The 26,636-nt window shown below is 51.3% G+C and overlaps 2 protein-coding genes across 2 annotated transcripts; both read right to left on the bottom strand.

Moving 5' to 3' along the window:
• Positions 1-2,894: 2,894 nt before the first annotated feature.
• Positions 2,895-3,404, bottom strand: LOC123486921 (octapeptide-repeat protein T2-like). The gene has a single exon (XM_045218087.1). The coding sequence runs from the start codon at positions 3,402-3,404 to the stop codon at positions 2,895-2,897; it is 510 nt and encodes a 169-aa protein (XP_045074022.1).
• Positions 3,405-9,572: 6,168 nt separating this feature from the next.
• Positions 9,573-10,097, bottom strand: LOC123486920 (conglutin beta 5-like). Its single transcript, XM_045218086.1, has one exon. The coding sequence runs from the start codon at positions 10,095-10,097 to the stop codon at positions 9,573-9,575; it is 525 nt and encodes a 174-aa protein (XP_045074021.1).
• Between the last annotated feature and the right edge of the window lie 16,539 nt (positions 10,098-26,636).

Raw genomic sequence — 26,636 nt, 5'->3', positions numbered from 1 at the left:
TTACTGCTCTTTCTTGCAGTCTGTTAGGCTGCTGTCGTTTCCATCACCTACTGCCATCGTCATTCTCTCTCCCGTCGTTAAGGCTGCTATCATTCTCATCTTCACTCTACCTACCATCTCTTCTGCTGCTACTGCCATCGTTAGTGTATCGTTCCTCCCTCTCTTTCTTGCTGTTGTTATCATTGTATCCTCTTTTCCTCTCTCCGCCTCTTCTGCTTCGTTGCCGTCCTCTCGTTGCTGCTGCTGTCTCTTGGCTGTTCTTCTCCGCCCCTGCTGCCTCGTCATTGCTCTTTGCGCCGCCGTCGTTGGGTTATCGTTGCCATCTCTGCCTCTCGTTGCTGTCTTGCTGCCGCCTCGTTGCTTGTTTGCCGTCGCCTTTCTGCCGTCTCGTTGCTGCTGCTCTCCCCTCGTTAGGCTGTGTCTTGCCGTCGCATCCTTCCTTTTTTGCTCTGCGTGTCTTTTCTTCCTTGGTCGTCTTGCTGCTGCTGCTGCCCTGTTAGGCTCTTCTTGCCATCTTGCGTCTCTTGTTATTTCGTTAGGCTGCTATCTTCCATCCCTACTCATCTTTTGCTGCTACTGCTTCGTTAGGCTGCATCTTGCCGTCACCCTCTGCCGTCGTCGATTGCTACTACTGCTACCACCCCGTCGTTCGCTGCTATCGTTGCCATCCGCCCTGCTGCCATCATCGTTTTGCTTCCTTAGGCTATCTTGCCGTCACCCTCTCCGTCTCGTTGCTCTGCTCTGCCTCTTACTCTTCTTCCTCGCTCTGCCTCATCTTGCTCTCTTCTTTAGTACTGTCGTTGCCTCGCCCTTCTATCTCGTTGCTGCTGCTGCTCTTGGGCTGCTTCGTTGCCGTCGCTACTCTCTTCTGCTCTCTGCCGCCGCCGTCTTGCTGTTCGTTGCCGTCCCCTCTCTCTCTTGCTGCTGCTCTCCCCCTCTTAGGCTGCTGTCGTTCCTCCCCTTACTGCCGTCTCGTTGCTGTGCTGCTCCCCGTGGCTGCTCATCGTTGCCTCCCCTGCTCCTCTTGCTGCTGCTGCTGCCGCCGCCGTCTTGGGCTGTATCGTTGCCGTCGCCCCTTCTGCTCATCGTTGCTGCTGCTGCCTCTTATACATCGTTGCCATCCCCTTCTGCCTCGTCGTTGCTCTCTCTCCCGTCGTTAGGCTGCTATCGTTGCCGTCCCCTGTCTCTCGTTCTGCTGCTGCTCCCCTCGTTCGAGCTGCTTCTTGCCTCCCCTTCTGCCGTCTCGTTGCTACTGCTGCTGCTCGTCGTTCGGGCTGCTGTCGTTGCCGTCGCCCTGCTCCTCGTCGTTCTTCTCCTCTTTTCTTCCTCCTCTGCCGTCTCGTTGCTGCTGCTGCTGCCCCTCGTTGGCTGCTTTCGTTGCCGTCGCACCTTTCTGCCGTCGTCGTTGCTGCTGCTCTCCCTCTTCTGTTCTTGCCTCTTTTTCTCTTGCTGCTTTTCGTTCGTTGCCTCCCCTCTCCGTCGTCGTTGCTGCTGCTCCTGCCGCTCGTTAGGCTGCTGTTCGTTGCCGTCGCCCCTGCTCCGTCGTCGTTGCTGCTGCTGCTGCTCGCCGCCGTCGTTGGGCTGCTGTATCGTTGCTCTCTCGTTCTCTGCTGCTGCCCTCGTTGGGCTGCTGTCTTGCCGTCGCCCTGCTGCCGTCGTCGTTCTGCTGCTGCCTGCCCCGTCGTTAGCTGCTTCGTTGCCGTCGCCCTCCTCTCTCGTTCTGCTGCTCTGCCCCGCCTTGGCTTATCTTCCTCCCCCTGCTCCGTCTCTTGTGCTCTGCCCCCCGTCGTTGGGCTGCTGTCGTTGCCTCGCCCCTCTGCCGTCGTCTTCTGCTCTCTCTCTGGTGTCGTTGCCGTCCCCTGCTGCCGTCGTCGTTGCTGCTGCTGCTTCCCCCTCTTGCTGTTCGTTCTCCCCTGCTCGTGTCTTCTCTGCTCTGCTGCCCTTCTTCGTTGCCGTCCCTCTCTCGTCTTCTCTGCTTCTCCTCGTTGTGTATCGTTGCCGTCGCCCTACTGCCATCGTCGTTGCTGCTGCTGCCCGTCGTTGGCTCTTGTTCCGTCCCTACTCTCTTTCTCTCTCTCTCCCTCTCGGCCTGATTCTTGCCATCCCTTTCTCTCGTTGCTGCTGTCTCCCCGTCGTTAGTCTCTTCCTCCCTCTCCTCTTTCTCTCTCTTCTTACTGCTTCGTTCCGTCGCCCTTCTGCTCGTCGTTGCTGCTCTGCTCTCCCGTCGTTGGGCTTCTGTCGTTGCCGTCGCCCTATCCTCTCTTCTCTCTCTTCCCCCTCTTGGCTGCTTTCGTTCCATCTCCCTTCTCTCTTTCTCTCTCCTCTTGGGTGTTCGTTGCCATCCCCTCTGCCTCTCGTTGCTGCTGCTGCTGCCGCTCGTTGGGCTGCTGTCGTTGCCGTCACCCTTCTCCGTCGTCGTTGCTGCTGCTGCTGCCTCCCCGTCGTTGGGCTGACTATCGTTCCGTCGCCCTGCTTGTCTTCTGCTGCTGTCTCTCTTGGGCTGCTTCGTTGCCTCGTCTCCTCTCGTTGCTGCTGCTGCTCCGCCGCCGTCGTTAGCTGCTTCGTTGCCGTCCCCTCTCCTCTCTTCTGCTTGCTCGTTTTTTCGTTGTCCCCTCTGCCTCGTCTTCTCTGCTCTCTCTCTTCTCTTCGTTGCCTCCCTTCTCGTTTCTCTGCTGCTCCCCTCTTGCTTATCTTCCGTCCCTCTGCCATCATCGTTGCTGTGCTGCTGCCGCCTCGTTGGGCTGCTATCGTTGCCATCGCCCTCTGCCTCTCGTTGCTGCTGCTTCTCTCGTTCGCTATCGTTGCCATCGCCTCTGCCGTCTCGTTGCTGCTGCTGCTGCCCCTCGTTAGGCTGCTTCTTCCGTCGCCTCTCCTCGTCGTTCTCTCCTCCCTCGTTAGCTGCTTCTTCCTCCCCCTTCTGCCGTCTCTTCTTCTACTGCCGCCGTCTTGAGTTGTCGTTGCCGTCGCTCTGCTGCCGTCGTCGTTCTGCTGCTGCTGCCCCTCGTTGCTTCGTTGCCGTCCCCTGCTGCCGTCTCTTGCTGCTGCTGCTCTCTCTTACTGCTGTCTTCCTCCCCTGCTCCGTCGTCGTTCTGCTGCTGCTCGCCCCCGTCGTTGGCTGCTAATCGTTGCCGTCGCCTTTCTGCCGTCGTCGTTCTGCTGCTGCTGCCCCCCGTCGTTGTTCTTGTCCCCTGCTGCCGTCGTCGTTCTGCTGCTGCTGCCCCCCGTCGTTGGGCTGCTTCGTTCCTCCCCCTACTCCTCTCGTTCTGCTTCTCCCTGTTGGCTGCTTCGTTGCCGTCGCTGCTGCCGTCGTCGTTGCTGCTCTGCTGCCCTCGTTGCTGTATCGTTGCCTCGCCTCTGCTTCTCTCGTTCTCTCTGCTTGTGTTCGTTCCTCGCCCTACTGCCATCGTCGTTTCTGCTGCTGCTCCCCGTCGTTGGGCTCTGTTTTCCTCCTCTCTCCTCGTCGTTGCTGCTGCTGCTTCTCCGCCGTCGTTGGGCTCTTTCGTTGCCGTCACCCTGCTGCCGTCGTCGTTCTGCTGCTGCTGCCCCGTCGTTCGGGCTGCTTCTTGCCGTCCCTGCTGCCTCGTCGTTCTCTCTCTCTCCCGTCGTTGGGCTTCGTTCCTCGCCCTGCTGCGTCGTCTTCTGCTGCTCTCTCCCGTCGTTGGCTCTTCGTTGCCTCCTCTGCTGCCGTCGTCGTTGCTCTCTCTGCCCCGTCGTTGGGCTGCTGTCGTTGCCGTCGCCTACTGCCGTCTCGTTGCTGCTGTCCCCGTTTATCTTCGTTCCTCCCCTACTGCCGTCGTCGTTGCTGCTGCTGCCGCCCCGTCGTTAGTCTGTCGTTGCCGTCACTCTACTGCCGTCTCGTTGTGCTGCTGCTCCCCCGTCGTTGGGCTGCTTCGTTGCCGTCCCCTTCTGCCGTCGTCGTTGCTGCTGCTGCTGCCGCCGTCGTTGGCTGCTTCGTTCGCCGTCCGCCCTGCTGCCGTCATCGTTGCTGCTGCTCTCGCCGCCGCCGTCTTGGCTACTATCGTTGCCGTCGCCCTACTGCCGTCGTCGTTGCTGCTGCTGCTGCTGCCGCCGTCTTGGGTGCTGTGTTGCCGTCCCCTACTGCCGTCTCGTTACTGCTCTCGCCCCTCTTTGCTTCGTTCCGTCGCCCTACTGCCTCTCGTTCTTGCTGCTGTCTTGGTGTCTTCCTCCTCTCGTTTCTTCCTCGTTGGCTCTTCGTTCCTCGCCCTACCCTCGTCGTTGCTGCTGCTGCTGCCCCGTCGTTGGGTTATCGTTGCCGTCGCCCTCTGCCTCTCTTCTGTGCTGCTGCTCTTGGGCTGTTCGTTCCGTCCCTTTCTTCCGTCGTCGTTGCTGCTGCTGCTGCCGCCGTCGTTTTATCGTTGCCGTCGCACCTTGCCGTCGTCGTTCCTGCTACTATGCCGCCGTCGTTGCTCTTCTTCCTCGCCCTGCTCCGTCGTCGTTGCTGCTGCTGCTCCCCGCTTGGGCTCTGTCGTTGCCTCGCCCTCTCCTCGTCGTTGCTGCTCTGCTGCCGCCCGTCGTTGCTCTTCGTTGCCGTCGCCCTGCTGCCGTCTCGTTGCTGCTGCTGCTGCCCCGTGTTGGCTCCTATCGTTGCCGTCTCCCTACTGCCGTCGTCGTTGCTGCTGCTCTCCGCCGCCATCGTTAGGCTGCTTCGTTGCCATCCGCCCTCTGCCGTCTCGTTCTTCTGCTCTTCGTTCGGCTTTTATCGTTCCGTCGCCCTCTGCCGTCTCTTGCTGCTGCTCCCCTCGTTGGCTCTTCTTCCTCTTTCGTCGTCGTTACTCTCTGCTCCCGTCGTTAGGCTGCTGTCGTTGCCATCGCTTCCTTTGCCGTCATCGTTGCTGCTGCTGCTGCCGCGTCGTTGTGGTGTCGTTCCTCCCCTTCTGCCGTCGTCGTTCTGCTGCTGCCGCCCCGTCGTTAGGGCTGTTCTTGCCATCGCCTACTCTCGTTTCTGCTGCTGCTCCGTCGTTCGGCTGCTTGTTCCATCCCTGCTCCTCGTTTCTGCTGCTGCTCTCGTCTTGGGCTGCTATCTTCCGTCGCCCTTCTGCCTCGTCGTTGCTGCTGCTGCTGCTGCCCCGTCGTTGGGCTGCTATCTTGCCTTCCCTTCTCCTCTCGTTCTCTCTCTCCGTCGTTGGGCTGCTTCTTCCTCCCTTTCCTCGTCGTTGCTGCTCTGCTGCCCTCGTTAGGTGACTGTCGTTGCCGTCGCCCTCTCCGTCGTCGTTCTGCTGCTGCTCTCGTCGTTGGGCTGCTTATCGTTGCCGTCGCCTCTTCGTCTCGTTGCTGCTGCTGCTGCCGCCGTCGTTGGGCTGCTTTCGTTGCCTCGCCTCTGCCGTCGTCGTTGCTGCTGTTCTCGTTGGGCTGCTTCGTTGCCTCCTTCTCCTCGTCGTTGCTGCTGCTGCTCCCCTTTTTCTTGCCGTCCCCTACTCCTCGTCGTTGCTGCTGCTCTCCTCTTATCGTTGCCTCGCCCTACTGCCTCGTCGGTTGCTGCTACTCTGCTCCGTCGTTTAGGCCGCTATCGTTGCGTCTCATTTTCTGCTCCCCCTGTTCGCTGCTTCGTTGCCCGTCGCCCCTCTGCCTCTCTTCTGCTGCTCTACCCCGTCTTGTGCTATCGTTCCTCGCCCTTCCTCGTCGTTGCTGCTGCTGCTGCTCTCTCGTTCGGCTGTATCATTGCCGTCGCCCTACTGCCTCGTCTTCTGCTGTCTGCCGCCTTTGATCTTCGTTGCCTCGCCCTCTCCTCTCTTCTGCTGCTGCTGCCTGCCTCGTTAGCTGCTTCGTTGCCGTCGCCCTGCTGCCTCGTCTTCTGCTGCTGCTCCCCGTCGTTGGCTGCTTCTTCCTCCCCTCTGCCGTCATCGTTCTCTTCTTTCTTGGCTCTGTCGTTGCCGTCCCCTTCTCCTATCGTTTCTGCTGCTGCTGCCGCCGTCGTTAGGGCTCTATCGTTGCCGTCCCTCTCCGTCTCTTCTGCTCTGCCCCCTCTTGGCTCTATCGTTGCCTCCTGTGCCTCGTCTTTCTACTCTGCTGCCCCCCGTGTTAGGCTGTGTCTTCCGTCGCTTTTCTGCCATCTCGTTGCTGCTGCTGCTCCCGTCTTGGGCTGCTGTCTTGCCGTCGCCCCCTGCTGCCTCGTCGTTCTACTCTTCCCTCTTAGGCTGCTTCGTTGCCGTCGCCCTACTGCTCTCGTTTCTCTGCTGCCGTCTTGCTGCTTCGTTGCCTCGCCCTTCTGCCTCGTCGTTGTTGCTGCTGCTGCTGCCCTCGTTGAGGTGACTTTCGTTGCCATCGCCCTCCTGCCGTCGTCGTTGCTGCTGCTCCTTCTCCCGTCTTGGCTCTTCGTTGCTCCCTTCTCTTCTCTTTCTTCTTGGCTGTTCGTTCCTCTCTGTCGTCTCGTTCTGCTGCTCTGCCCCTCGTTGCTTTATCGTTGCCATCTTCTGGTCGTCTTACTACTACCTCTGCCCCGTCGTTGGGGCTACTATCGTTGCCGTCGCCTTTCTCCTCTCGTTGCTGCTCCTGCTGCCCCCCGTCTTGCTCTTTTCCTCTCCTTCTGTCGTCTCGTTGCTTCTCCCCTCGTTGGGCTCTTTTGTCGCCTCTTCTCTCGTCGTTCTGCTGCTCTCCCCGTCGTTAGGCGCTGTTCCTCCCCTCTGCCGTCATCGTTGCTGCTGCTGCTGCCGTCGTTGGGCTGCTTTCGTTGCCGTCGCCCTGCTGCCGTCGTCGTTCTGCTGCTCCCACCCCGTCGTTATCTTCGTTCCTCGCCCTCTCCTCTCTTTGCTGCTACTCCCCGTCGTTGCTGTATCTTGCCGTCGCTATCTCTCGTTGCTGCTGCTCCTTTGTTCTTCCGTCCCCTCTCCGTCTCGTTCTCTGCTGCTGCCGCCGCCGTCGTTGGGCTTCTTCGTTGCCGTCCCCTCTGCCTCGTCGTTGCTTCTTCTGCCCCGTCGTTGGCTCTTTTCCTCCCCTCTCTCTCGTTCTGCTGCTTGCTCTCCTCGTTGGCTCTGTCGTTGCCATCGCTTCTCTCTCTTTCTCTCCCTCGTTGACCTTCTTGCCGTCGCCCCTTCTGCCGTCGTCGTTGCTCGCTGCTCCGTCTTGGCTGCTTCTTGCCGTCCTCTACTCCTCTCGTTGCTGCTCTGCCGCCCCGTCTTTTATCTTTCCCGTCGCCCTACTGCCGTCGTCGGTTCTGTGCTTGCCCCTCTTGAGTGCTATCGTTGCCATCGCCCTCTCCATCTCTGCTGCCCCTTGGTTCTTCCTCCCCTGCTGCCGTCTCTTGCTACTCTGACTGCCACCGTCGTTATCTGCGTCGTTGCCGTCCCTTCTGCCGTCTCGTTGTTCTGCTCGCTGCTGCCCCGTCTTGTATCGTTGCCTCTCCTTGCCGTCGTCGTCTTGCTGCTGCTTCTGCCCGTCGTTGGCTCTCGTTTCCGTCCCCTGCTCCTCATCATTCTGCTCTTCCCGTCGTTGGGCTGCTTTTGTTGCCGTCCCCTCTCCTCGTCTTTGCTGCTGCTGCCCCGTCTTAGGACTGCTGTCGTTGCCTCTTCTGCCTCTCTTCTCTCTCTTCTGCCGCCTCTTGGGCTGTCTTTCCGTCGCCTGCTGCCGTCGTCGTTGCTGCTGCTCTCTGCTCTTCGGCTGCTTCGTTGCCGTCGCCCTGCTGCCTCTCTTGCTGCTGCTCTCCCCGTCGTTAGGCTGCTGTCGTTGCCGTCGCCTTGCCGTCATCGTTACTGCTACTCCTTCCTCCCACCTCTTAAGCTGTTATTTTTCGTATTATTCTACTGCTTCCCTCTCGTTCCCATCCCCTTCTGCCATCTCATTGCTTGCTCCCTTTAGCTGTTCGTTGCCTCCCCCTTCCTTGCTCTCTGCGCCGTCGTTCGCCTGCTTTTTGTCTTTCTGCCGTCGTCGTCTTTCTATCCCGTCGTTTCTTCTTGCCGTCGCCCTGCTGCTCTCGTTGCTGCTGCTGCTCTCTCTTGTCTTCGTTCCTCCTTTTGCCGTCATCGTTGCTGCTGCTTGCCACCGCCGTCGTTCTGTTCTTGCCATCCCCTGCTGCTCGTCGTTGCTGCTGCCACTCTTGGGCTGCTGTCGTTGCCATCTCCCTTCTCCTCTCTTGCTGCTCTCTCCCTTTTTCTTCCTCTCGTTCTGCTCTCCCCCGTCGTTGGGCTGCTGTCTTGCCGTCGCCCTTCTGCCATCTCTTCTCTGTTCTCCCCGTCGTTTTTCTTGCCTCCCTCTCCTTCGTCGTTGCTCTCTCTGCCCCGTCGTTACTGATTATCGTTGCCGTCGCCCTCTCCTCGTCGGTTTCCTGCTGCTGCCGCCGTCGTTAGGCTCCGTCGTTCCATCGCTTCTGCCGTCATCGTTGCTACTGCTGCTGCCGTCGTTAGTTCTTCGTTGCCATCGCCCTGCTTCGTCTTCTCTGTTCCCGTCGTTAGGCTGCCGTCGTTGCCATCGCTCCTACTGCCTCGTCTCGTTGCTGCTGCTCCCCGTCGTTAGGCTGCTTATCGTTGCCGTCGCCCTTCTCCTCTCGTTCTGCTCTCTCCTCTTCTGCTTCGTTGCCGTCGCCCTCTGCCGTCTCGTTGCTCTTGCTCCCCTCTTTTTTCCGTCGCCCTGCTGCCGTCATCGTTGCTGCTGCTGCTGCCCCCCGTTTGGCTGCTTTATCGTTGCCGTCCGCCCTCTGCTCGTCTTCTGCTTGCTCTCCCTCTTTTTCGTTCCTCCCCTTGCCTCATCGTTCTCTCTGCTCTCCTCCCTCGTTGCTGTATCGTTGCCGTCGCCCTTCCTCTCTTCTCTGCTTGCTCTTGGCTGCCATCGTTGCTCCTCTCTCTCTTGTCGCTGCTCCCTTTGGTGTTCTTCCTCGCCCTTCTGCCGTCGTCGTTGCTGCTGCTGCTGCCCCTCGTTCTGCTTCGTTGCCTCGCTCTACTCCTCTTTCTCTGCTCTCCCTTTGGCTGTTTTGCCTCTTTCTCGTTGCTTCTGCTGCCGCCTTTTTTTCCCCTTTCTTGCTCCTGCCCCTCGTTGCTGCTGTCTTCCGTCCCCCTTCCTCTCTTTTTTTCCCCCTTTTGTTCTTCCATCGCCCTGCTCTCTCGTTGCTGCTCTACTCCCCCCTCGTTCTCTATCTTCTCCCTACTGCCTCTCGTTGCTGCTGCTCTGCCCCTCGTTAGCTGCTTCGTTCCTCCCCTATCCGTCTGTTCTCTCTTTCTTCGGCTGCCACGTTCTCTCCTGCTTCTCGTTGCTCTGCTGCTGCCGCCTCTTACTTTTCATTCCGTCGCCCTACTGCCTCGTCGTTGCTACTCTTCTCGTTAGGCTCCTCTTGCCATCGCCCTCTCCTCTCGTTTCTCTCTTCATCGTTGCTGTATCTTGCCTCGCCCTGCTGCCGTCGTTGGCTGCTTCATCGTTGCCGTCCTTTCTGCCGTCGTCGTTGCTGCTGCTGCTGCCCCCCGTCGTTGCCTTCGTTGCCGTCCTTTTCTCTCTCTTGCTGCTGCTGCTCCTCTTCTGCTTCTTGCCTCCTTCTCCCTCTCGTTGCTCTCTTCTCTTGGCTCTTGTTCTCCTTCTCTCGTTGCTCTGCTGCTCCCCGTCTTGCGCTTCGTTGCCGTCGCCCTACTGCCTCATCGTTCTGCTTCTTTCTCGTTCGTCCTTTGCCGTCTCTTTCTGCTGCTGCTGCCGCCTTGTTCTTGTCTTGCCATCGCCCTCTCCTCTCGATTCTCTGCTTCTCCTCGTCTCATCGTTGCTCCCCTACTGCCATCGTCGTTGCTCTGCTCTCCCGTTTTTCTTCGTTGCCGTCCTACTCCATCTCTTCTCTGCTCCCCCGTCTGTTCCTCGTTCCTCCCCTTCCTCGTCTCGTCCTGCTGCTGCTGCCGCCGTCGTTGGGCTGCTTCTTGCCTCCTTTGCCTCGTCTTCTCTCTGCCTCCGTTTTCGTTGCCTCCCTTCTGCTCTCTTCTCTTCTCCTCTTCTGTTTTTCCCCTCTCCGTCTCGTTGCTGCTGCTGCCCCGTCTTAGGTGCCTGTCTTGCCTCCCTTTCTCCTCGTCGTTGCTGCTGCTGCTGCTCGCCCCGTCGTTGGGTCTTCGTTCCTCGCCCTCTGCCTCGTCGTTGCTCCTGCTGCTGCCGCCGTCGTTACTGCTGTCGATTGCCATCTCCCTACTGCGTCGTCGTTCTCTGCTCTCCCCGTCTTATGCTATTGCCGTCGCCCTATCCTCTCGTTGCTGCTGCTGCTCTCTTTGTTCTTCCTCCCTCTCATTTTCTACTGCTCTCCCTCGTTAGGCTGCCGTCGTTGCCCATCGCTACTGCCATCGTCGTTCTCTGCTGCTGCCGTCGTTGGCTGATTTCGTTGCCGTCGCCTTTCTGCCTCTCGTTGCTGCTGCTTCCCCGTCGTTGCTACCGTCTTCCGTCGCCCTCTCTCCTCTCATCGTTGCTGCTGCTGCCCCTCGTTAATCTTCCTCGTTTCTCCGTCGTCGTTCTCTGCTGCTGCCCCTCTTGGTATCTTCCTCCCCTTCTCCTCGTCGTTGCTGCTGCTGCTGCTCCCCTCGTTGGTTCTTCCTCCTTCTCTCGTTTGTCTCATCTGCTTCGTTCCGTCCCTTTCTGCCGTCGTCGTTGCTGCTGCTGCTGCCCCCCGTCTTAGCTGCTTCTTGCCTCGCTCTACTGCCTCTCGTTTGCTCCCCGTCGTTGCTGCTTCGTTGCTCGCTCTGCCCTCGTTTTCTGCTTGCCTTGGCTGCTATCTTCTCCCTCCGTCTCGTTCTGCTGCTGCTTCCCCCTCTTGGCTGCTATCTTGCCTCGCCCTTCTGCCGTCTCTTCTGCTGCTGCTGCCACCCCGTCTTGGCTGGTATCGTTGCCTCCCCTCTTCGTCGTTGCTGCTGCTGCTGCCGCCAGTCGTTGGGCAGCTATCTTGCGTCCTTTTCTGCCGTCGTCGTTGCTGCTGCTCCCCGTGTTGGTGTATCGTTGCCTCCCCTACTGCCTCTCTTTCTTCTGCTGCTGCCGCCGTCGTTAGGCTGCTATCGTTGCCGTCGCCCTGCTGCCGTCGTCGTTGCTGCTGCTGCTGCTCCCCTCGTTATGTTCTTCCGTCCCCTTCTGCGTCTCTTCTCTGCTGCTCCCTCTTGCCTATCTTCCTCCCCTTGGTCTTTGCTGCTGCTGCTCCCTCGTTGGTATCTTCCTCCTTTCTGCCGTCTCTTGCTCTGCTGCCCCCCTCGTTAGGCTGCTTCTTCCGTCGCCCTACTCCGTCGTCTTGCTGCTGCTGCTGCCCTCGTTGTGCTGCTTCGTTGCCTCGCCCTGCTCCCGTCTCGTTTGCTCCTGCTGCCGCCCCTCGTTCGGCTGTATCTTCCATCCCCCTCTCTTTTTTGTCTTGTTTTATCGTTCGTCCCCTTCTGCCGTCTCGTTTCTGCTCTCTGCCGCCGTCGTTGGTTTCGTTGCCGTCGCCCTGCTGCCGTCGTCGTTCTGCTCTCCCTCGTTAGGCTGCTTCTTGCCGTCGCCCTTCTCCTCTCGTTCTACTGCTGCTCCCCTCGTTGGGCTGTGTCGTTGCCATCGCCCTACTGCCGTCGTCGTTGCTCTGCTGCTGCTTCTTAGGTTTTCCTCCCCTATGCTCTCGTTCTCTCTGCTGCATCTTGGCTGTTTCGTTGCCATCCTTTTCTTGCCTCGTCATTCTGCTGCTGCTGCCGCCGTCTTATTTCTTGCCATCCCCTACTCCTCTCGTTCTTCCCGTCTTAGGCTGCTATCGTTGCCATCCCCTCTGCCGTCGTCGTTCTGCTGCTGCTGCCCGTCGTTGGCTGCTGTCGTTGCCGTCGCACCTCTGCCTCATCGTTGCTCTTGCTCCCCGTTTAGCTGTGTCGTTCCTCGCCCTCTGCCGTCTCGTTGCTGCTCTGCTGCTCCTCTTTCTTCGTTGCCGTCTCTGCCTCTCTTCTCTCTTCCCCCCGTCTTGGGCTTCGTTGCCTCTCCCTTCTGCCTTCGTTGCTGCTCTGCTCCCCCCTCGTTGAGCTGCTGTCTTGCCATCGCCCTACTCTCTCTTCTGCTGCTGCTCCGTCGTTAGTCTGCTATCGTTGCCATCGCTTCTGCCTCGTCGTTGCTGCTGCTGCCGCCCCTCTTAGCTCTCTTCTTGCCGTCCCCTCTCCGTCGTCGATTCTTGCTGCTGCCGCTTTGCTGCTATCGTTGCCATCCCCTGCTGCCGTCGTCGTTGCTGCTGCTCTCCCCGTCGTTGGGCTGTGTCGTTGCCGTCGCCCTACTGCCTCATCTTACTGCTGCTGCTCTGGCCTCGTTAATTTCGTTGCCATCGCCCTGCTGCCGTCGTCGTTGCTGCTCTGCTGCCCCCCGTCGTTGAGGCTGCTATCATTCCTCGCCCTGCTGCCGTCGTCGTTCTGTGCTACTCCCTCGTTATGCTTCTTCTCTCTCTCGTCGTTTCTTCTCCTGCCTTCTTTGCCTCTCCCTTTCTCTCTTCTCTCTCTTCGTTCTCTCTATCGTTGCCGTCCCTCTGCTGCCGTCGTCGTTTGCTACTGCTCCCTCGTTATTGACTGTCGTTGCCGTCGCCCTGCTGCCGTCGTCGTTTGCTGCTGCTGCTTCCCCCCGTCGTTAGGCTGTTCTTGCCGTCGCCCTACTGCCGTCGTCGTTGCTCCTGCTGCTCCTGCCCCGTCGTTAGGCTGCTGTCTTGCCGTCCCCTACTGCCGTCATCGTTATTACTCTCCCGTCGTTAGGCTGTGTCGTTCCATCTCCCTCACTCTCGTCGTTGCTGCTGCTGCTCCACCGTCTTCAGCTGCATCGTTGCCATCGCCCTACTGCCATCATCGTTGCTCGCTGCTTCGCCGTCTTAGGCTCCTTCATTGCCATCCCCTTACTCCTCTCGTTGCTGCTGCTGCTGCTTCCTCTTCTGCTCGTTGCCGTCGCCTCTCCGTCTCTCTTCTCTCTCCTCGTTGCTGCTGTCGTTGCGTCTCCCTTCTGCCGTCATCGTTGCTGCTGCTGCTGCTCCGCCTCGTTGAGGCTGCTGTCGTTGCCATCGCCCTGCTGCCGTCAATCGTTGCTGCTGCTGCTGCCCCGTCGTTGTCTGTCATTTCCATCCTACTCCTCTCGTTGCTGCTGCTGCTGCCGCCGCCGTCGTTGCGCTGCTTCGTTGCCTCCCCTATTTCTTGCTGCTCTGCTCTGCGTCGTTGCTGTCCTTCCTCCCCTTCTTTTCTCTCTTCTCCCGCCGTCGTTGGGCTGCTATCGTTGCCGTCCTTTGCCGTCGTCGTTGCTGCTGCTGCTGCCCCCCGTCGTTGGCTCTGTCGTTGCCGTCGCCCTGCTGCCGTCATCTTGCTCTGCTGCTGCCACCGTCTTAGGCTAATTAATCTTGCCGTCGCCCCTACTGCCGTCATCGATTGCTCTCTGCCACCCCGTCTTAGACTGCTATCGTTGCCTCGCTACTCCTCTCGTTGCTCTGCTTGCCGCCGTCGTTAGGCTGCTGTCGTTGCCGTCGCCCCTACTGCCGTCATCGTTGCTGCTGCTGCTGCCGCCTCTTAGGCTGCCGTCGTTGCCGTCTCCCTTCCTCTCTCGTTGCTGCTGCTGCCCCATCGTTGTGCTATCTTGCGCGTCCCCCTCTCTCTCTTCTGCTACTGCTGCCCGTCGTTACTGATTATCGTTGCCGTCGCCCTGCTGCCGTCATCGTTGCTGCCTGCTGCTGCCGCCCCTCGTTACTGCTTTTGCCATCGCCCTACTGCCGTCATCGTTGCTACTGCTGCTCCCCTCTTGAGGCTGCTATCGTTGCCGTCGCCCTATGCCTCATCGTTGCTGCTGCTGCTGCCCCTCGTTCTGCTTCGTTGCCTCCCCTTCTGCCTCGTCGTCTTCTGCTGCTGCTCCCCTCTTAGGTGCTTCTTGCCGTCCCCCTCTGCCGTCGTCTTCTCTCTCTCCCCGTCGTTACTACTATCGTTGCCATCGCCCCTTCTGCCGTCGTCGTTACTACTGCTACTCCGCCGCCGTCGTTAGGCTGCTATCGTTGCCATCGCCCCTCTGCCTCGTCGTTGCTGCTCTCTCCCTTATGCTTCGATTCCATCGCCCTGCTGCTGCTCTCGTTGCTGCTGCTGCTGCCCCTCGTTACTGTGTCGTTGCCGTCCCCTCTCCTCATCTTCTGCTGCTGTCGTTGGCTGCTATCGTTCCTCGCTCTGCCGTCTCGTTCTGCTGCTCTCCCCTCTTGGCTGCTTCGTTGCCATCGCCCTTCTGCCGTCTCGTTACTGCTGCTGCTGCTGCCACCTCTTTGTTCGTTGCCGTCACCTCTCCGTCGTCTTCTGCTATCTGCTCACTCGTTCGGCTGCTTCGTTGCCGTCGCCCCCTTCTGCCATCATCTTGCTGCTGCTACTGTACCACCGTCTTAAGCTGCTTCGTTGCCGTCGCCCTCTGCCGTCATCTTTCTCTTGCCCTTTTGCTATTTGCCATCGCCCTACTGCCGTCGTCATGTTGCTGCTTGCCACCCCGTGTTAGGCTGCTATCGTTGCCATCCCCCCTGCTGCCGTCGTCGTTGCTACTGCTGCCACCCCATGTTAGGTCTTCGTTGCCGTCGCCCTACTGCCATCGCCGTTGCTGCTGCTGCCGCCACCGTCTTGGCTGTATCGTTGCCTCGCCCTCTGCCTCTCTTGCTGCTGCTGCTGCCGCCGCCTATTAGCTGCTATCGTTGCCTCCCTTCTGCCGTCATCGTTCCTACTCTGCTCCGCCGTCTTGACTGCTATCGTTGCCGTCGCCCTCTGCCTCTCTTGCTCTGCTGCTGCTACCGCCGTCGTTAGGCTGCTATCGTTGCCGTCGCCCTCTGCCGTCGTCGTTGCTACTGCTGCTGCGCCGTCGTTCTGCTATCGTTGCCGTCGCCCTCTGCTCTTTCTCTACTGCTCGCCCCTCGTTAGGCTGCTATCGTTGCCGTCGCCTTGCCATCTCGTTGTCCTGCCGCCTCCCATCGTTATCTTCTTCATCTCTCCGTCGTCTTGCTGCTTGCTACCCCGCGTCTTGCTGCTATCGTTGCCACTCCCCTACTACCGTCATCGTTCTGCTGCTGCCCCCGTCTTCGGCTGCTGTCGTTGCCATCGCCCTGCTGCCATCATCATTACTACTACTACCACCACCATCATTAAACTGCTATCATTACCATCACCCTACTACCATCATCATTACTACTGCTGCTACGACCATCAATTAAGCTGCTATCATTACCATCACCCCTACTACCATCATCATCTACTACTACTACTACCACCATCGTTAAACTGCTATCATTACCATCACCCTACTACCATCATCATTACTACTACTACTACCACCACCATCATTAGACTGCTATCATTACCATCACCCCTACTACCATCATCATTACTACTACTACTGCCACCACCATCGTTAGACTGCTATCGTTACCATCACCCCTACTACCATCATCATTACTACTACTACTACCACCACCATCGTTAAACTAGCTATCATTACCATCACCCCTACTACCATCATCATTACTACTACTACCACCACCATCATTAAACTGCTATCATTGCCATCACCCCTACTACCATCATCATTACTACTAACTACCACCACCATCATTAAACTGCTATCATTACCATCACCCTACTACCATCATCATTACTACTACTACTACCACCACCATCATTAAACTGCTATCATTACCATCACCCCTACTACCATCATCATTACTACTACTACCACCACCATCATTAAACTGCTATCATTACCATCACCCCTACTACCATCGTCATTTCTACTACTACCACCACCATCATTAAACTGCTATCGTTACCATCACCCCTACTACCATCATCATTACTACTACTACTTCCACCACCATCATTAAACTGCTATCATTACCATCACCCCTACTACCATCATCATTACTACTACTACTACCACCACCATCATTAAACTGCTATCATTACCATCACCCCTACTACCATCATCATTACTACTACTACCAGCCACCATCATTAAAGCGTGCTATCATTACCATCACCCCTACTACCATCATCATTACTACTACTGCTACCACCACCCGTTAAACTGCTATCATATACCATCACCCCTACTACCATCATCATTACTACTACTACCACCACCACCATCATTAAACTGCTATCATTACCATCACCCTTACTACCATCATCATTACTACTGCACTACTACTGCCACCACACCATTAAACTGCTATCATTACCATCACCCCTACTACCATCATCATTACTACTACTACCACCACCATCACTACACTGCTATCATTACCATCACCCCTACTACCATCATCATTACTACTACTACCACCACCATCATTAAACTGCTATCATTACCATCACCCCTACTACCATAACTACATTAGTCGTTATGGGATTTTGTTTCGTTTTTTCAATGTTGTAAATATGAGTCCTTTGATTGGTTCATGATTTTGTTCATTAGAATTCTTTCTTTTGAAGCAGTGCTGGTGTCAGCTTGGTTGGTTAGGTCCAACACCAGCTGACTGAGAGGGCTCGTTTCTGGGCTCAGCTCTTGGGTTTGAAGTCCTTTAAATTGCAGACTTGAATTTGGACTAGAATATATATATTTTTTGCATATATATATATATACAGTGGGGGAAAAAAGTATTTAGTCAAATCAAATCAAATCAAATCAAATCAAATTGTATTGGTCACATGCTCCGAATACAACAGGTGTAGACATTACAGTGAAATGCTTACTTACAGCCCTTAACCAACAGTGCATTTATTTTTAACATAAAAATAAAACAACAACAACAAAAAGTGTTGAGAAAAAAAAGAGCAGAAGTAAAATAAAATAACAGTAGGGAGGCTATATATATACAGGGGGGTACCGTTGCAGAGTCAATGTGCGGGGGCACCGGTTAGTTGAGGTAATATGTACATGTGGGTAGAGTTAAAGTGACTATGCATAAATAATTAACAGAGTAGCAGCAGCGTAAAAAGGATGGGGTGGGGGGGCAGTGCAAATAGTCCGGGTAGCCATGATTAGCTGTTCAGGAGTCTTATGGCTTGGGGGTAGAAGCTGTTGAGAAGTCTTTTGGACCTAGACTTGGCACTCCGGTACCGCTTGCCCGTGCGGTAGCAGAGAAACAGTCTATGACTAGGGTGGCTGGAGTCTTTGACAATTTTGAGGGCCTTCCTCTGACACCGCCTGTTATAGAGGTCCTGGATGGCAGGAAGCTTGGCCCCAGTGATGTACTGGGCCGTGCGCACTACCCCTCTGTAGTGCCTTGCCGGTCGGAGGCCAAGCAGTTGCCATACCAGGCGGTGATGCAACCAGTCAGGATCTGAGGACCCATGCCAAATCTTTTCAGTCTCCTGAGGGGGAATAGGCTTTGTCGTGCCCTCTTCACGACTGTCTTGGTGTGTTTGGACCATGATAGTTCGTTGGTGATGTGGACACCAAGGAACTTGAAGCTCTCAACCTGTTCCACTACAGCCCCGTCGATGAGAATGGGGGCGTGCTCAGGATCCAGTTGCAGAGGGAGGTGTTTAGTCCCAGGATCCTTAGCTTAGTGATGAGCTTAGAGGGCACTATGGTGTTGAATGCTGAGCTGTAGTCAATGAATAGCATTCTCACGTAGGTGTTCCTCTTGTCCAGGTGGGAAAGGGCAGTGTGGAGTGCAATGGAGATTGCATAATCTGTGGATCTGTTGGGGCGGTATGCAAATTGGAGTGGGTCTAGGTTTTCTGGGATAATGCTGTTGATGTGAGCCATGACCAGCCTTTCAAAGCACTTCATGGCTACAGACGTCAGTGCTACGGGTCGGTAGTCATTTAGGCAGGTTATCTTAGAGTCCTTGGGCACGGGGACTATGGTGGTCTGCTTGAAACATGTTGGTATTACAGACTCAGTCAGGGACATGTTGAAAATGTCAGTGAAGACACTTGCCAGTTGGTCAGCACATGCTCGGAGTACACGTCCTGGTAATCCGTCTGGCCCCTGCGGCCTTGTGAATGTTGACCTGCTTAAAAGTCTTACTCACATCGGCTACGGAGAGTGTGATCACATAGTCATCCGAACAGCTGGTGCTCTCATGCATGCTTCAGTGTTGCTTGCCTCGGGCGAGCATAGAAGTGGTTTAGCCTCGTCTGGTAGGCTTGTGTCACTGGGCAGCTCGCGGCTGTGCTTCCCTTTGTAGTCTGTAATAGTTTTCAGCCCTGCCACATCCGACGAGCGTCCAGAGCCAGTGTAGTACGATTCAATCTTAGTCCTGTATTGACTCTTTGCCTCTTTGATGGTTCGTCTGAGGGCATAGCGGGATTTCATATAAGTGTCCGGGTTAGGAGTCCCGTTCCTTGAAAGCGGAGCTCTACCCTTTAGCTCAGTGCGGATGTTTCCTGTAATCCATGGCTTCTGATTGGGGTATGTACGTAGGGTCACTGTGGGGACGACGTCATCGATGCACTTATTGATGAAGCCAGTGACTGATGTGGTGTACTCCTCAATGCTGTCTGAAGAATCCCGGAACATGTTCCAGTCTGTGCTAGCAAAACAGTCCTGTAGCTTAGCATCTGCGTCATCTGACCACTTTTTTTTTCAGCCACCAATTGTGCAAGTTCTCCCACTTAAAATAATGAGAGAGACCTGTAATTTTCATCATAGGTACACGTCAACTATGACAGACAAAATTAGAAAAAAAAATCCAGAAAATCACATTGTAGGATATTTAATGAATTTATTTGCAAATTATGGTTGAAAATAAGTATTTGGTCACCTACAAACAAGCAAGATTTCTGGCTCTCACATACCTGTAACTTCTTCTTTAAGAGGCTCCTCTGTCCTCCACTCGTTACCTGTATTAATGGCACCTGTTTGAACTTGTTATCAGTATAAAAGACACCTGTCCACAACCTCAAACAGTCACACTCCAAACTCCACTATGGCCAAGAACAAAGAGCTGTCAAAGGACACCAGAAACAAAATTGTAGACCTGCACCAGGCTGGGAAGACTGAATCTGCAATAGGTAAGCAGCTTGGTTTGAAGAAATCAACTGTGGGAGCAATTATTAGGAAATGGAAGACATACAAGACCACTGATAATCTCCCTCGATCTGGGGCTCCACGCAAGATCTCACCCCGTAGGTCAAAATGATCACAAGAACGGTGAGCAAAAATCCCAGAACCACACGGGGGACCTAGTGAATGACCTGCAGAGAGCTGGGACCAAAGTAACAAAGCCTACCATCAGTAACACACTACGCCGCCAGGGACTCAAATCCTGCAGTGCCAGACGTGTCCCCCTGCTTAAGCCAGTACATGTCCAGGCCCGTCTGAAGTTTGCTAGAGTGCATTTGGATGATCCAGAAGAGGATTGGGAGAATGTCATATGGTCAGATGAAACCAAAATAGAACTTTTTTGGTAAAAACTCAACTAGTCGTGTTTGGAGGACAAAGAATGCTGAGTTGCATCCAAAGAACACCATACCTACTATGAAGCATGGGGGTGGAAACATCATGCTTTGGGGCTGTTTTTCTGCAAAGGGACCAGGACGACTGATCCGTGTAAAGGAAAGAATGAATGGGGCCATGTATCGTGAGATTTTGAGTGAAAACCTCCTTCCATCAGCAAGGGCATTGAAGATGAAACGTGGCTGGGTCTTTCAGCATGACAATGATCCCAAACACACCGCCCGGGCAACGAAGGAGTGGCTTCGTAAGAAGCATTTCAAGGTCCTGGAGTGGCCTAGCCAGTCTCCAGATCTCAACCCCATAGAAAATCTTTGGAGGGAGTTGAAAGTCCGTGTTGCCCAGCTGACAGCCCCAAAACATCACTGCTCTAAAGGAGATCTGCATGGAGGAATGGGCCAAAATACCAGCAACAGTGTGTGAAAACCTTGTGAAGACTTACAAGAAAACGTTTGACCTGTGTCATTGCCAACAAAGGGTATATAAAAAGTATTGAGAAACTTTTTTGTTATTGACCAAATACTTATTTTCCACCATAATTTGCAAATAAATTCATTAAAAATCCTACAATGTGATTTTCTGGATTTTTTCCCCCTCATTTGTCTGTCATAGTTGACGTGTACCTATGATGAAAATTACAGGCCTCTCTCATCTTTTTTAAGTGGGAGAACTTGCACAGTTGGTGGCTGACTAAATACTTTTTTCCCCACTGTACATACATACATACATACATACATACATACATACATACATACATATAAACACAATTTATAAAAATATATTTCCCTTTATTACTTTCCAACCCCACCACCCCTTTCCTAATTTTTTTTAAATACATTTTTTGTCATTTAGCAGACGCTCTTATCCAGAGCGACTTACAGTTAGTGAGTGCATACATTTTCATACTGGCCTCCCGTGGGAATCGAACCCACAACCCTGGCGTTGCAAACGCCATGCTCTACCAACTGAGCTACACGGGACTAATTGGAGTAAACTATGCTTAGGCCTCTACTTCCAGCTTATACATACTATACACATTTTATGGACAGTCAATTTTACAATAATTATATTTTGTTTCTTTTTGCTCCTGAACTTCCTCTACTCTCAACCTCTCCGATCATTTTCATGATGTCCATCCAGTTTGCTTCTATATGCCATATCTTTCTAACTGTGCTCTTTCACAAAAGCTCTCAACCTATAACCTATATACTTATTATGGACACAGTATGCTTTACATGAGTTATCTTGTTGTTATTAGTTGTTGTTAGTTGTTATTAGTCCCATCCTTCAACTCCATTCAACACCTCCCATCTATCTCTTAACACCATCCATATAGGATTTCTATTTGCCATATATTTTTCAACTGTACTGTGATGTTTTACAAAAGTTCTGATTATAAATTGAAAATAAACATTTTTGCTAAAAGTATTATTATATTATTGATCGATTGACTATGACTTTTCAGATCACCCAGTAGTGCTATCTGCAAGGTTAGCTCCAGGTAAATATTGCAATCCTTTAGACATTCCTGGACCTGTGTCCAAAAACAAGATACAAATGGACAGTACCAAAACAAATGATCTAATGATTCTGTCTCTTCGCAGAACAATCTGCAGAGCTGGGAAGATTGTACCCCCCATATAAATAACATTCTATCGGTAGCAAGAATTTTATATAATAATTTCAATTGAAAAATTCTAAGTTTTGAATCTGGCGTCGTTTTGCGTGTCAGTTCATAAACACTATGCCATGGGATCGGTACGTCAAAAATCTCTTCCCAACTATTTTGCAATCTATATGGGACGGCTGTCAATCCTTTGGTCCTTAAATAAAACTGGTATACTTTTTTATTTATCACAATTTTCCTTAACCAATTATGTTCTTTAATGCAAGGCCGACAGACAAGTTCCTTACTTTCTCCCCCTTCCACTTTCCTCTTCCATTTTTGCGGTAAGGTTGCAATTATTTGGTTGTAATTTTGGGGTAGAGCAGACATTTCCATATGTTTTTGTTAGCTGCATGTGCGGCATAACTCCACCAGTCCTACCTATGATATCATTTACGAAGATTATACCTTTTTTAAACATTTTTTTAAAAAAATCATGTTTTTTATCAATTTGTATATTTGAGTTTAACCACAATATTTGTTGCTTTATTTGTTCTGTCGTTTCTGGAGGATTAAATTGAAATTGCAATCAACTTTCTATGGCTTGTTTTAGAAATAGTGATATTTGGGAGATGATTTCCTTTTCAAATAACTGAAAGTGAGAGGTTGTAATCTGAATAAAGGGCCTTTTTCTTGGAGTGCATTCAATGCCATATTAAAGTTTCCCGATGCAGATATGGTCAGACCAAGGTATGAGTAATTTTTAGTGTGTTCAATTATGGTGTTGTTCAGGGTGAATTTATATTTGTGTTTCTGACATCTGGATTTTTCCTGGAAAATCATGATTTCGTTTCTTTGAAATTTACTGCCAGGGCCCAGTTACGGCAATATTGCTCTATAATGTTAAGGTTCTGTTGAAGACCTTTGGTTGGTGATAGAAGTACCAAGTCATCAGCATATAGCAGGTATTTTACCTCTGTGTCAAATAGTGTGAGTCCTGGGGCTGGAGAATGGTCCAACATGTCTGCTAATTCAATTATATATACAGTGGGGAAAAAAAGTATTTAGTCAGCCACCAATTGTGCAAGTTCTCCCACTTAAAAAGATGAGAGAGGCCTGTAATTTTCATCATAGGTACACGTCAACTATGACAGACAAATTGAGGAAAAAAAATCCAGAAAATCACATTATAGGATTTTTAATGAATTTATTTGCAAATTATGGTGGAAAATAAGTATTTGGTCACCTACAAACAAGCAAGAGTTCTGGCTCTCACAGACCTGTAACTTCTTCTTTAAGAGGCTCCTCTGTCCTCCACTCGTTACCTGTATTAATGGCACCTGTTTGAACTTGTTATCAGTATAAAAGACACCTGTCCACAACCTCAAACAGTCACTCTCCAAACTCCACTACGGCCAAGACCAAACAGCTGTCAAAGGACACCAGAAACACAATTGTAGACCTGCACCAGGCTGGGAAGACTGAATCTGCATTAGGTAAGCAGCTTGGTTTGAAGAAATCAACTGTGGGAGCAATTATTAGGAAATGGAAGACATACAAGACCACTGATAATCTCCCTCGATCTGGGGCTCCACGCAAGATCTCACCCCGTGGGGTCAAAATGATCACAAGAATGGTGAGCAAAAATCCCAGAACCACACGGGGGGACCTAGTGAATGACCTGCAGAGAGCTGGGACCGAGTGACAAAGCCTACCATCAGTAACACACTACGCCGCCAGGGACACAAATCCTGCAGTGCCAGACGTGTCCCCCTGCTTAAGCCAGTACATGTCCAGGCCCGTCTGAAGTTTGCTAGAGTGCATTTGGATGATCCAGAAGAGGATTGGGAGAATGTCAGATGAAACCAAAATATATTTTTGGTAAAAACTCAACTCGTCGTGTTTGGAGGACAAAGAATGCTGAGTTGCATCCAAAGAACACCATACCTACTGTGAAGCATGGGGGTGGAAACATCATGCTTTGGGGCTGTTTTTCTGCAAAGGGACCAGGACGACTAATCTGTGTAAAGGAAAGAATGAATGGGGCCATGTATCGTGAGATTTTGAGTGAAAACCTCCTTCCATCAGCAAAGGGCATTGAAGATGAAACGTGGCTGGGTCTTTCAGCATGACAATGATCCCAAACACACCGCCCGGGCAACGAAGGAGAGGCTTCGTAAAAAGCATTTCAAGGTCCTGGAGTGGCCTAGCCAGTCTCCAGATCTCAACCCCCATAGAAAATCTTTGGAGGGAGTTGAAAGTCTGTGTTGCCAGCGACAGCCCCAAAACATAACTGCTCTAGAGGAGATCTGCATGGAGGAATGGGCCAAAATACCAGCAACAGTGTGTGAAAACCTTGTGAAGACTTACAGAAAACGTTTGACCTGTGTCATTGCCAACAAAGGGTATATAACAAAGTATTGAGAAACTTTTGTTATTGACCAAATACTTATTTTCCACCATAATTTGCAAATAAATTAATAAAAATCCTACAATGTGATTTTCTGGATTTTTTTTTCTCATTTTGTCTGTCATAGTTGACGTGTACCTATGATGAAAATTACAGGCCTCTCTCATCTTTTTAAGTGGGAGAACTTGCACAATTGGTGGCTGACTAAATACTTTTTTTCTCCACTGTATGTTGAAAAGGTTTGGACTCAATCTGCAGCCTTGTCTCACACCTCGACGTTGCGAAAATAATTATGTTCTTTGGTTTTAGATTTTTATTGCACACTTGTTTTCTGTGTACATGCATTTTATAAAGTCATACAACCTTACCACCAAGCCCACTTTGGACAATTTTCAAGAATAGCCCTTTGTGCCAAATAGAATCTAATGCTTTTTTAAAGTCAATAAAGCAAGCAAAGATTTTGCCCTCTATTTTTGGTGGACGTGTTTATTAATTAGTGTGTGTAAGGTGTATATATGGTCAGTAGTGCGATGGTTGGGGAGAAAGCCAATTTGACATTTACCTATTACATTTTTTTCTTGAAGAAAGGTTTGAATTCTTGAATTCAAAATGCTACAGAAAACCTTTCCCAAGTTGCTGTTTACGCATATTCCCCTGTAATTATTGGGGTCTGATTTGTCTCCACATTTGTGGATAGGGGAGATGGGCCCCTGGTTCCAGACATCAGGGAAGCAGCCAGAAGTTAAAACCATGTTGAACAATTTAACCACAGCATTTTGCAACTCAGGACTGCTGTTTTTCAGCATTTCATTTCTGATGTTATCTAGACCACAAGCCTTTTTTGGTTTTATAGATTTGAGCTTTTCATTTAGTTATTGTTGGGTTATTGGGTAATTTAATGGATTTTGGTTGTTTTTAATGACTAATTCAAGGATATTCAATGTTTTATTGAATTTCTAATTGGTTATGTTGTAAGTCTTTTTGGGGATGTTTTTGTATAGATTATCAAAATAAGTTTTCCAAATTCCTTCATCTTGTATGGCTAATTCTTGTGGCTTTGTCGTGCTGTAAATTCTTCCACATGTCCCAGAATTGATTTTGTCAATTGCGTTTTCAATTTCATCAAGTGTCTTGTTGGTATAATTCAATTTCTTGGGTTTCAGTTTCAGTTTATACTGTTTCAGAGTTTCAAAGTATTCAGCGTAGATCTGGGTTGTTTTGCTACTTATATTTTTCATTTGACATTTGTCTTAGGTGTTTTCTAATTGTTTTACGTTCGTTATCAAACCATTTTAGTTTTTTGTTTCTGATGTATTTCTTTGGTTTTCTCAAATTTGCTTTTGATGCTGCTTTTAAAAATATGCAATTGATGTTTTGAGTAGCCGAATTGACACCTTCTTTTTTGTTTTGTTATTGTGAGTTATTGAAGACCTGTACATAGTTCATCATTTCATTTGAGTTCAATGTTTCAATTAATTTCTCTGCACTGTTTGGAGCCCATCTGTACAATTGGTTCATGTTGTAGAGTTTATTGGGCTGTTTTTTTGAATGGGTATTGCTGTTTATTTCTTCAGAAACACGTTGATCTGACTGTGATCTGACAATGGTGTCTGTGGTCTGACAGTGAATGCACTAATGGAGGAGGGGTCCATGTCAGTGATGGCATAATCGACTACACTTGTCCCAAGAGCTGAGCAGTAAGTAAACCGACCTAAAGAGTCCCCTCTGATTCTACCATTAAGCATGTACAGGCCTAAGGCTCGACAGAGATGCACTAACTCCTTCCTGTTTTTGTTCAGCATTTGGTCAGGACTGTTTCTATTATTTATAATAGGGCTACTGTACAAGGAGGGGTGTCCAAATATGTGGTGGTTACCTCCCGCATCAGTGTAGTCAGGCTCAGAACCTGTTCTTGCATTGAAATCTCCACAAAGAAGCACTTTACCCTCTGCCTGAAATTGAATGATTTCTGTATGGAGATTGTCAAAAAACTGATCATCATAATATGATGAATCTGAAGGAGGAGCATAAGCTGCACATATGTATACATCATTGTCACAATAGATTGTACCTTTGTTAAGTTTTAACCAAATGTGATTAGTACCTTTTTTCATTTCATTCAGTGCTAAGTCCTGCTTATGCCAAATGATGATTCCACCTGAGTCTCGGCCCCGTTTAACATTTTTATGTTTGATTGATGGTAGTAAACTTTCTCTATAGCCTGAGGGACACTGAGTATCTATGTCTCCACGACACCATGTTTCCAGTAGGATTATGATGTCCTGTCCCTTGATGTTTTTAATCAATTCTGGATTTGTTGTTTTATAACCATAATGTGAAGAGTACAGGCCCTGGATATTCCAAGAGCTGATAGTGAATGATCTCATTTATAATAAGTGATATTCACTGGTTTGAGTAAAGTACATTGAAAAAAAAAATATATATATATACATACATACATACATACATAAACACACACACACACACACACACACACACACACACACACACACACACACACATACACACACACACATATACAAACATATACATACACATACATATATATATACATACATATACAGTGCCTTGCAAAAGTATTCATCCCCCTTGGCGTTTTTCCTATTTTGTTGCATTACAACATGTACTTTAAATTGATTTTTATTTGGATTTCATGTAATGGACATACACAAAATAGTTCAAATTGGTGAAGTGAAATGAAAAAAATAACTTGTTTCAAAAAATTAAAAAAATCAAAAACTGAAATAAATAATGGAAAGTGGTGCATGCATATGTATTCACCCCCTTTGCTATAAAGCCCCTAAATAAGATCTGGTGCAACCAATTACCTTCAGAAGTCACATAATTAGTTAAATAAAGTCCACCTGTGTGCAATCTAAGTGTCACATTATCTCAGTATATATCACCTATTCTGAAAGGCCCCAGAGTCTGCAACATCACTAAGCAAGGGGCACCACCAAGCAAGCTGCACCATGAAGACCAAGGAGCTCTCCAAACAGGTCAGGGACAAAGTTGTGGAGAAGCACAGATCAGGGTTGGGTTATAAAAAAATTACAGAAACTTTGAACATCCCACAGAGCACCATTAAATACATTATTAAAAAATGGAAAGAATATGGCACCACAACAAACCTGCCAAGAGAAGGCCGCCCACCAAAACTCACGGACCAGGCAAGGAGGGCATTAATCAGAGAGGCAACAAAGAGACCAAAAATAACCCTGAAGGAGTTGCAAAGCTCCACAGCGGAGATTGGAG

Source organism: Coregonus clupeaformis, unplaced genomic scaffold (assembly GCF_020615455.1).
Source record: "Coregonus clupeaformis isolate EN_2021a unplaced genomic scaffold, ASM2061545v1 scaf1351, whole genome shotgun sequence".
Taxonomy (NCBI): domain Eukaryota; kingdom Metazoa; phylum Chordata; class Actinopteri; order Salmoniformes; family Salmonidae; genus Coregonus; species Coregonus clupeaformis.
The sequence above is the reverse complement of the archived record's forward strand: the minus strand, read 5'-3'. Positions and strand labels throughout refer to the sequence as shown.

What these genes read in the sequence shown, in the direction of transcription:
- LOC123486921 (XM_045218087.1), bottom strand. Translation starts at nt 3,404, where the DNA reads ATGGCAGTAGGGCGAGGAACGAACACAAGCAGAGAGAACGAGAGAAGC.
- LOC123486920 (XM_045218086.1), bottom strand. Translation starts at nt 10,097, where the DNA reads ATGGCAATCGACAGCAGTAACGACGGCGGCAGCAGCAGGAGCAACGAC.